The following is a 9601-nucleotide window of genomic DNA, read 5'->3' on the forward strand; positions in this document are numbered from 1 at the left end:
GAGGTGGGTGCTTCACTGCTGAGCCGGAAGTGGCGCGCGGCCCGATAATTCCTCATGGCGGCGGCTGCGGCGGCGGCGGCTGGTTGGGTGCGGCGCTGTAGCGATTGATCTGCTGCTAGCCTGGCGGCTGAGCGTCGAGCTCCAGCCCGGCCTCCGCGTGCCCCTCGGGCTCCGCACCCCTGATGCTGCTCGGGCGCTGAGCCCGCCCCGGCCGGGACGATGGTGAAGTATTTCCTGGGCCAGAGCGTGCTCCGGAGTTCCTGGGACCAAGTGTTCGCTGCCTTCTGGCAGCGGTACCCGAATCCCTATAGGTACGTGGTCCTGGGAAGAGCAACCCTCCGACCTCGCTGTTTGGAGATCGGAGTCTGGGGGCCGGGAAAGACTCGACTTCGAGTGGGGGGATCTCCAGAGCCTGGCCATGTTTAGGGCAGAAGAACCCTATCGGGTAAGCGGCCAGACTAGGCCTCCAAGGTACTGGAAGGAGGCTGGGCCTGGGCAGTGGATTACTTGAAGCCCTAGGCTTAAGGTTCTCTCATCTCAGTGTGGTGAGACAGGAAGAGGAGGCAGCACAGGAATTGGGGAGGGGTCTTGGGGTTGGAAGTCTGGGCGCTTGCCTGCTTCTCTGCCCTTGACTGCTCTCCAGTGGTGCAATAAATCTGGAGGTCCATCCCTGCTGGAATGCCCAGGAATCCAGGTCAGCGAGGGGGCGGGAGTTGGAATTTGCCCTGGGAGAGGCTCAAGGGCTCCAGTTTAGGTCTGAGCCACAACCACAGCTTACTCTGAAAGTTTGGAAAAGGGCCTGGCCATTCTGAGCGTGGAGGCTCCAGATGGGAACCTCAGCAGGCAGTCTCCCAGGGTCAGGCTCCTGAGGGTGACCTTCACCCCGACACCTGCAGCAAACATGTCTTGACGGAAGACATAGTGCACCGAGAGGTGACCTCTGACCAGAAGCTCCTGTCCCGACGACTCCTGACCAAGACGAACAGGATGCCCCGCTGGGCTGAGCGGCTGTTTCCTGCCAATGTTGCTCACTCAGTGTACATCCTGGAGGATTCTATTGTGGACCCACAAAACCAGACCATGACCACCTTCACCTGGAACATCAACCACGCCCGGCTGATGGTGAGACCCCTCTCACTTCCCCCCCGAAACTAGAGAACTCTGGATACATGTGGCTAAGGGACCATGAGAGAGCTTCTATGGTTCAAGCAGATCTGAAGAGTGATGGCTCTAGAGTACAAACTCGGGTGGTCTTTCCAGCCGGTTACCTTCTCTAGGCCTGTCTTCTAACTCGTTCACACGGTGGAGAAGGAATACCTGTTTTCCACTTGCAAGTGCTAAATGCAGGGCACTCACACTGTGCCTGGCAGGAGTATGGGTTGGGCCACAGGCGTCATGCTGAGAGGAGACGGTGGTTTTCAAACATCAAGCCTCAGGGTACCTTGCAGGTACCTCAGAGGGGAGAGGACTGGGCCTGCCCCCTTCTTTGACTATCTAATGTAATGGATTTCTGCCTGAGCTTTTAGGGCAAGGAGAGGGAAGTTCCACTTACCTTTGATTTCTTGCTTAAAAAAAAAAAAAACACTTGAAAACCCATGGTTTATTAGTTTAAGGAACTTTTCATCTATGAGTACCTTGAAAGCTTTCAGGACACTTTTATTCTTTCTCTGTTAATCGGCACAATAACACAGGGAAGTGGGTCTTACTCTATTGTGCAAAGAGAATAGTGAAGTTCAGGGAGGGGAAGTGTGCTGCAAAATCACAGAATGAGTCACCTTAATGCTTTGCCCCAGAGTCATCTGAGGGCCCTATCTCTGTGTTTTGTAAATTACTAAGATAAGATCTCTGAGACCTCCCTTTCAATTCAGCTGTGACAGGTGTCTTTTTAAGTGTTTCTCTTGGATGTGCAGGTCCACTTTCTCCTCTCTGGTAAGGATAGCTGTGGTAATTGCCAGATTTCCTTTTCTGATTTTGGATTGCTGGCAGCTTAAGGGCCAAAGAGGGTGGTCACATAGTGTTAGTTGCTCAGTGGTGATGGACAGGGAAGCCTGGTGTACTGCAGTCCATGGGGTCGCAAAGAATCAGACACAACTGAACTCAATTGAACTGTGTCTCTTTACAACCTTATCAGGTTGTAGACTGATAGACTATAGCCCACCATGCTCCTCTGGCCCTGAAATTCTCCAGGTAAGAATACTGGAGTGGGTTGCCATTTCCTTCTCCAGAGGATCTTCCTGACCCAGGGATCAAACCCAGGTCTCCCTCATTGCAGGCAGATTCTTTACCATCTGAGCCACAAGGGAAGCCCCAAATGGTTGGCAGGCAGGCTGAAAACACCACAGACATTTCATGAGTTTATGTGCCTTTTAGTGTGAAGGGTCAGAGGAAAGGTTTTGAGAGAGCAAAATGACTTTTTCTTTTTATCTTCCTCCTCTCTTCCTGAAGTGCCATTTGAGAATGCAGTAAGGTAAGGGAAAGAATGCTTTCCTTCATGAAAAGAGGCAGGGGATCAAATTGATGTGTAACTTGGCCAAGTAAAGGACTCCCACGCGATTGTGGTTGTCTTGCCTGCCTGCACAGGTGGTGGAGGAACGATGTGTTTACCGTGTGAACTCTGATAACAGCGGCTGGACCGAAATCCGCCGGGAAGCCTGGGTCTCCTCTAGCTTATTTGGCGTCTCCAGAGCTGTCCAGGTGAGCGGCGTTGGGGTGCTGGGGCCAAAGCCATTTATCATCGAGTCTGGGCTGGGGTTCCATGGGCAACTCTGAATCCTTCCCCTTGTCATTTTTTGCCAGGAATTTGGTCTCGCGCGGTTCAAAAGCAACGTGACCAAGACTATGAAGGGTTTTGAATACATCTTGGCCAAGCTGCAAGGTGAGGGCTCGGGACACAGACAGAGGCTGTCAAGTCCTAACTGCCATGACTGGGCCAGAGCCTACTCTGAGCCCACCCTCAACTCATCTGTACCCTGAGTATTTCCTTCAGAGCCTGGCCCCCAGGAGATAAATGTCCTGAGAAGTAATTTAGGTCGGTTTTCTTGGCATTCTCTAAAACCAGCCCCCACCCTTTGCTCCAGGTGAGGCCCCTCCCAAAACCCTCGTTGAAACAGCCAAGGAAGCCAAGGAGAAGGCCAAGGAGACGGCACTGGCAGCTACAGAGAAGGCCAAGGACCTTGCCAGCAAGGCAGCCACCAAGAAGCAGCAGCAGCAGCAGCAGTTCGTGTAGCCAGCCCAGGCCCCGAAGCAGCAGCCTAGCAGACTACCAGCTCCAGTCCCTGTGCCCCCTCCTCCTGTACTTTATTATTAAAAGCCAGCTTCTAGCCCTCTCGACTGTCTGGGTGGTGGGCTGAGGGTAGGTGCCCTGTTTGGCATCTCCAGCACAGCCAGCCGTTTACCCATATCTGAGCTGGGCCTCCTTACTCCTGCATCAGGTGGCTGAGGACAGAGGCACAGTGACTTGTCCACGGTCACTGCATCCAGGTGAAGTGGTCATGAATGCTAGACTGTAAGCTCCATGAGGGCAGGGACCGTTGTTTTATCCTCTGATGTGTCCCAAGTATCTGAAACAAAATCTTGCGTGTAACAGGCACTCAATAAATACTTGTCGAATTCAATCGGACCCAGCTCTGGAGTCAGAAAGCTTGAATCTTGACCCCACTTGTTTTCTGGCTTTGGCCCTCAGGCTGGTCACATCACTCGGCCTTGGTCCCACTGTTGAAGTGTAGACAGATGCCCTCCAAACTGTGGAGAGTAAAGGGGTGCTGCCCGGTGCGGTCAGGAGGGCTTGTGGTGGCTATGAATCTCATTTCTTCTTTTCCAGTTTGTGGCTGGAAGGTCCCACATTTTCATCAGGCAAGACCATGGACAGGAAGTTAAGAAAGAGGCTTTTAATGAAAATACAGTATGCGTGGGGCAAAGGCCAGGGGCCCTTGTTTAGGAAGGAACATGAGGGCCCAAGAGGCTTCCTGCTGCCATGGGCAGCTGGGCCAAGTGCTATCAACATGCCTGGGAGGGTGGCCTGGGCCCAAGCTGCCTGCCCTGCAGGGCTCAGGGGGCCCAACACCCCTCTCCCAGGTGGGACTGCCAGCCGCCAGCAGCAGGGTACGAGGAGCACCTGTTCCCACACAGGGTCCTTTGAGTCCATTCCAACAGTGACTCCAAGCAGCCCTGGAGGCTCTGTGAGGGCTCTGGCCTGACGGTGCAAAGAGTGGGCTGAGGGCAGAGGCCGCTCTGGGCGGTGAGGGTCATAACCAGGCACTGCCACTGTGTGAGTAGCTGTGCTCCTGGCCTGCGCTGAAGCCCCGCAGCAGCTCAGCCTCACCTCCGAACACCAGGCTCTCCACGTCCACCTCCAGCTCCTCTGCACAGGGAGAGGACCAGTCAGGAGGCCTGGCCCACTCATCCCACCCGACCCCTCCACTCCAGGGCACTTACCTTGGTCTGAGTCAGAGCGCTCGGAGGAGAGGCCCGAGGAGTCCAGGCTGTCCGCCCGCAGGCGCTCCCGCTCGCCCACCGTGCCCAGCCCCCGGAGTTGCTCCAGCTGCCGCCGCAGGCTCTGCTGCTTGCTGCGCAGCTTCTCCTTGAGCTGCCGGGCCCGCTGCTCCTGCTCCTCCAGCTTCTGCAAATCCAGGGGAGCAAGGGGCTGGGCTCATGCACCGCTCGGCGGCAGACCGGTCATGTGACAGGCTCACTAGATGTGGGTGCCAGAGGGCTGCTCCCACATCCTGCAGGAAGCCAGGGCCTGCTGCCCTCCTATCTCATGTAAGTGGCCTGGGAGTTCTGTCTGGATGGTTGGGAGGGGAGGGCTGCACAATCTCAAAGGCCCTCAGGGCTGTCAAGTGATGTGAAGGAGTGGAGTGTGCTAATATCAGGCGATGGAGACGGGAGAGGGACTGAGGCACACCAGCAAGTGCATACTAAGGCTCGGAGGAGGTGTCCCAGGCAGTTACTGCCATGTGGAAACAAGCCCAGTGTTGCCAGATCTCCTAGGGCTTGTTTTTGTTTTGGCCACGCCACATAGCATGTGGGATCTTCATTCCCCGACCAGACATAGAACCTGCATCCACTATTTTTAGAAAGCTACAAATCCACCTGTCAATGCAGAAGACGTAGGGACAATCCCCTGGAGAAGGAAATGGCTACCCACCCCAGTATTCTTGCCTGGGAAATCACATGGGCAGAGGAGCCTGGCAGGCTACAGTCCATGAGGTTGCAAAGAGTCTGACACGACTGAGCAACTAAACGACAAGAAATTAAACAAAGGCTACCAGTTTGTAACTCCTCCTCAAGACCCCCCCAGGAACTCTAAGGCTTCAGTATTTGTCCCCTCCTGCCGCCTCCATGCAAGCTCTGCCAGCCCTGAGATCCAGGGACTGGAGGGCCAAGGGTTCTCCCATCAGGCCCTCAGTGGGCAAAAACATGCATTCAGTCAACGAGAAGGGGAGAATTGGTTGAGAACTGGGTATAGATGGATGAATAAGCACTACCCAGGTAAAGATGGAGGAGGAAACATCCAGGCAGAGTGAAAACGGGAAGAGTATGGAGAGTTCAGCTTTTTAGTGGGACATGGGGCAAGATGAGACCAGAGGCAAGGCCTGTGTTGTGAAGGGCCTTGAGTTTCACAGGATGTAAAAAACTGAAAGTGTCCTGTCAGAAACCATGGAAGGTTTTCAGCAGGGGACAGACCTGGACAGATCTATGAGCAGCAAAGAACATTCCAGGGCAAGGTGGGGAGGACAGCCAGGTAGAGGCAAAACAGGAAGCAGGAAGTCCAGAGAGGAGCAATCCCTAGGTCCCGCCCATGGGACAGCCAGCACCCAAGACACACATCCCTCAGAACCAAGTCAGGCAAACTCCACGTGAGACACTGGAGCCCACTTTCCAACCAGGGTGTTATTCAACCATAAGGCACCGTGAGGACAGTGCTAACAGTTCCCACACCATTTTATTTGCTGCGTGGCACCTCCAGCCTTCTCTGCCACAGCTGCCTGTGCCCACAACAGGGCCTGGCAGAGCAGATGTGCACTTGTTGCAGAAAGGAATGCAAGTCAAGAGACACAGGCCTCAGTTCTGAATCTGCCTCTCATCAGCCCGCTGTGCCTCTATTTCTTCCTCTGTCAAAAGGGCCAGGAGGGCAGGAAAAGGCCTCCATTGTTTCCAAGTCGCTTCTAAGCGCCCCCACTCCGTGGTGATGCCTCGTCTTGAGTCAGCACATCCCACTCCCATCCACCAGGGGGCGCTGAGCTGAGCCCGGGAAGGACGGGTCACTGGCGTCCTCTCAGCCCTTTTCCCTCTTCTGGCCTCTGGACCTGCCTCTCAAAGCAGGACAGGCCCCTCAGAACAGGAGGCCTTGAGGATGCAGGACAGGAGGAGTGAGAAACAGCCCTCTCCAGTCTGAGGGACCCTTATAGTGACCCATCACAGAATGTCCCCCATACCAAGGAGGAAATAAAGTCCAGAGAGGCTACCTAACTCGCTCCAGGTCTCACAATTGGGATTAAAGTAATAATCGTTGTAATAACAAGTGAACATTTATTGGGAAAACTTGCTTAAAGCCTCAGAACAATCTTCACTTCCTGCTTTTCTTCCTACTTAAACTTGGAAACTAAAAGCACAGAGCCCAATGTCACACAGTTGGTCTGTTACATGAGACTTTGCTCCTAGTTCCTCCGTCTCTCTCTATTACACTTCTCCCAGCATCCTGGCAAGCTGGCCCTGGGCCCCAGGGTAATGTCTTACCTGGATGTGCATTCTGGCCCTGCGCAGAAGGCTCAGTGTGGTGTATCGGACACAGTCAGCCCCCAGGGGCATCTGCTGCTTCAGCTGCTCCAGGCACCGCTTCAGCTGGGCCCTCCTGCAGAGGGAGGGGTCTAGAGGGCAGTGCCAGCCCAGGCTCACTGGCCAGATGAGGGATGGCAGGGGAGGGAAGGCCAGAGGGAGGTTGTTCCTGGGGACTGGTGCTCTCAGGGCAGGGTTGGGACTCACCTGCGCTTCTCCAGCTCGTTGTGCACAGACCTGCCAATGCCAGAGAGGATGGGGTGAGGGAGTGTCAGTTAGTGTCCACACCCTCAGTCCCAGAGTCCCCAGGGGCTCAAAATTCACTACAGATGTGTGCCCCAAACTAGCCCACTGTGGGGACCTTGTGCTGGCCTCAGACAGCTGAGTCCTAGGCAGAGGCAGGTCTGCCCAGGTCATGTGAGGTTCAAACAGAGTCCCCTAGGCACAATCAGGAAGGGCTTCCTGAACACAAGTGACATTTGAGCTAAGCCCAGCCACACAAGTTACCCAAAAAGAGTAGTGGGGGGAGAGGCATTCAAATTGAGGGGGAACGCATGTGCAAAGGGTTGAGAGGAGAAAAAAGAAGAATGCCTGTGAAGGAAAGCAAGTGGTTTGTTTTAGGAGTGTGAGTGGAAGCAGGACCCAGAACTATTATTCACAGTTCCAAATACATCAGAGGTGCTTGAGAAATACTCCTTGAACGAAGTGTGTGTTCGGAGGATGGGGAAACGACAGGAGTCCGTATGCCTCCAGAGCAAGGTACTTGGCCCAGAAGATGCAAGCAACAAGAAGGAAGTGGGCAGTGGAGAGACCCGATGAAGGACGGCGCCCATCCCCCTACTCCCCGCTGCCCCCGGCCCTCCTCACCGCCCACTGTCCAGCGCGCCAGGAGCTTGGGGAGACCGCTTCCTCCTCCTGTGGACTGGACCTGGACTCCGGTGAGGGCACAGGGACGCATAGCCATGCTCGGCCTCTGCCAGAGAGAGTCCCCGCCAGCGTCAGGCTAGTCCCAGCGGGCGCCCCAGGCACTGCACCGTCAGAAAGGGATTTGGGGCTACAGGGCCATTTCCCCAACCCCTCCAGCCCACTGCCCGCGGACCCCTCTTAAGTTGAGCGCGGCGGTGCCGCAGGACTACTGCCCTAAAGCCATGCATTCTTCAAGTCGGGAGTCAAGCCCAGCCCAGGCAGTGTCAGCGAGGTCGCCGCCTGGAGTCCGACCAAAGGTTCTTCCTCACCTCTCTCGCGGCGCTCCAGGAACTCCGCCGCCTGCAGCAAGACTTGGATGTTGCTGGCCACCGATTCCATGTCGGCGACAGCCGGAGGCGGGCGGGCCTGGGGTGCAGACCAGGGCAGCGGCGGCACCACTTTTGTTACAATGTAACTGACACGGGGCAACAAACACAGGCTCCCGGCCCGCCCCCAAGATGCCCCGCCCCGGGACAGCCTAGCTCTTGGCCCCGCCCTCCTGGAACGCGCCCTGGAACCGCAGCCCACCCTCCGCCCACCTGCCCGGCCCCTAGGACTCCGGTGGGGCTTCCACCAACGCCGGCTTCAGACCCGGCCCTCGGGCGAACGCCCGGGCTGGAGTTGGGGTGCCGCGTCTTGCCGCTTCGCTCAGCGACCCCGCGCCGATCATTTGGTGTTTCTGGGCCTCAGTCTCCAACCCAGTACTGGTGACCAAAAGCCCGCACGCTGAATGGTGCTCTGGGGGCGGGTGGTCCACCCGAGGCCCCGGGCTCTGCCGTTGCACGTGGGCGCCGCGGAGGCGGGGCCGGCGGACACCCTTGCCCATTTGCTCTCCGCCGCGTGTGGCTCGCTGACGTCACCTTGTGGGCGGAGCAGGAGGGCCTCTGAGGCACTATTGGCTGCGCGCGGCTCCGCCCTCTCCCGCCGCTGGTCAACATGTTCGGGCGGGAAAAGGAGCAGGTTTCAAATTTGAAAACCCCGGCAGTGGGGGCGGGGTTAAGCGGGGAATGGGGCCGCAGTGCGCAAGCGCCGGGGGAGGGGGCGCGGATCTGGCTCCGGCGCTAGGGGGTTAGTATCCTTGCAGGCTTGCCCTCTACCCCCGTAGCTCTTCGCTGAGCTTCAGCTTCCTACTGTGGCGAATGGGAATAGTCTCCCGGCTTCTCCTCATCTGCAGGGAAGCTGTTGTTGCTACGAAAACATCAGAAGGGTACCGATTTATGAGAACCAGATGGCTAGAGTCCTGGGTTCTGGAGCCATCAGAGTTGAGTTCTCTCACCGCTACTTCTCAGCTGTGTGGCTCGGGAAGTGCCCTCTTTCCTGTAAGTTCGGGAAGCCCTGCGAAACCGTTGTCGTTAAAGACCCGGGCACTGAAGGATCAGAGCCGTGCGCAGTTTGTAGGAGTTGCTGATTTTGTAATCGGACACAGGCTTCTTCTTTCCACAGAGCCCATGGTTGCCTTACCCAGAGTCAATGAGCCCTTCTTTAACTTGACTGTCTAGCCTCGCGAAGGAGATGATGCAGTGACTTCTAGGGGCGGCACCGCCCCTGCGGAGACAGTGACAGTCTAAGGGTGGAGCCCGGAAGATGAAAGCAGCTGTTACAGAGTTGAGCATTACTGTTAGGCTGGGGCTGAATCTATGGCCCGGAAATGGAGAGGAGGGAGAAGGAGGAACTAGATTCTTTATAGACAGCCCTGGGTAAACACATGGCACACGGCAGTCAGTCCTCTCAGTTCTTTGGACAAAACCTTTGAGTTTCTCTAGGAGTCACTTCTAGAGGAATCACTGACATGCTCAGCCAAGAACTGCTGCCTGGGACTATCCACCCTTTCACCCACCCGTTCACTCATGAAATATTT

General features: G+C 56.1%; 2 protein-coding genes across 4 annotated transcripts; one reads left to right on the top strand and one right to left on the bottom strand.

The window, feature by feature from the left end:
- The first annotated feature begins 52 nt into the window (after positions 1-52).
- On the top strand, positions 53-3623 carry PRELID1 (PRELI domain containing 1). The gene is made up of 5 exons (XM_055551235.1): positions 53-311; positions 897-1122; positions 2581-2694; positions 2797-2875; positions 3078-3623. The coding sequence occupies exons 1-5, from the start codon at positions 220-222 to the stop codon at positions 3224-3226; spliced, it is 660 nt and encodes a 219-aa protein (XP_055407210.1). The 5' UTR covers positions 53-219; the 3' UTR covers positions 3227-3623.
- Positions 3624-3876: 253 nt separating this feature from the next.
- On the bottom strand, positions 3877-8582 carry MXD3 (MAX dimerization protein 3). Of its 3 annotated transcripts, XM_055551215.1 has the most exons (8): positions 8283-8582; positions 8013-8109; positions 7645-7750; positions 6985-7014; positions 6739-6853; positions 4435-4618; positions 4322-4360; positions 3877-4192 (listed from the first exon to the last, which is right to left on the bottom strand). In XM_055551215.1, exons 2-8 carry the CDS (start codon positions 8080-8082, stop codon positions 3888-3890), a joined length of 849 nt encoding a protein of 282 aa, XP_055407190.1. In that variant the 5' UTR covers positions 8083-8109; positions 8283-8582; the 3' UTR covers positions 3877-3887. The 3 variants fall into 3 exon arrangements, with proteins under 3 accessions (XP_055407190.1, XP_055407197.1, XP_055407202.1); XM_055551222.1 differs by lacking the exon at positions 8283-8582 and having other exon boundaries at positions 8013-8212; XM_055551227.1 differs by having other exon boundaries at positions 4050-4360.
- Between the last annotated feature and the right edge of the window lie 1019 nt (positions 8583-9601).

The sequence above is a fragment of the Bubalus kerabau genome, chromosome 1, assembly GCF_029407905.1.
Source record: "Bubalus kerabau isolate K-KA32 ecotype Philippines breed swamp buffalo chromosome 1, PCC_UOA_SB_1v2, whole genome shotgun sequence".
NCBI lineage: Eukaryota > Metazoa > Chordata > Mammalia > Artiodactyla > Bovidae > Bubalus > Bubalus kerabau.

Coding starts and splice junctions, on each gene's coding strand:
- PRELID1 (XM_055551235.1), top strand. CDS start 220: ATGGTGAAGTATTTCCTGGGCCAGAGCGTGCTCCGGAGTTCCTGGGAC. Junction 2,695..2,796: donor GCGTCTCCAGAGCTGTCCAG/GTGAGCGGCGTT, acceptor ATTTTTTGCCAG/GAATTTGGTCTCGCGCGGTT. Junction 2,876..3,077: donor CATCTTGGCCAAGCTGCAAG/GTGAGGGCTCGG, acceptor CCTTTGCTCCAG/GTGAGGCCCCTCCCAAAACC.
- MXD3 (XM_055551215.1), bottom strand. CDS start 8,082: ATGGAATCGGTGGCCAGCAACATCCAAGTCTTGCTGCAGGCGGCGGAG. Junction 7,751..8,012: donor CCTGGAGCGCCGCGAGAGAG/GTGAGGAAGAAC, acceptor TCTCTCTGGCAG/AGGCCGAGCATGGCTATGCG. Junction 4,619..6,738: donor GGGCCAGAATGCACATCCAG/GTAAGACATTAC, acceptor CTGGATTTGCAG/AAGCTGGAGGAGCAGGAGCA.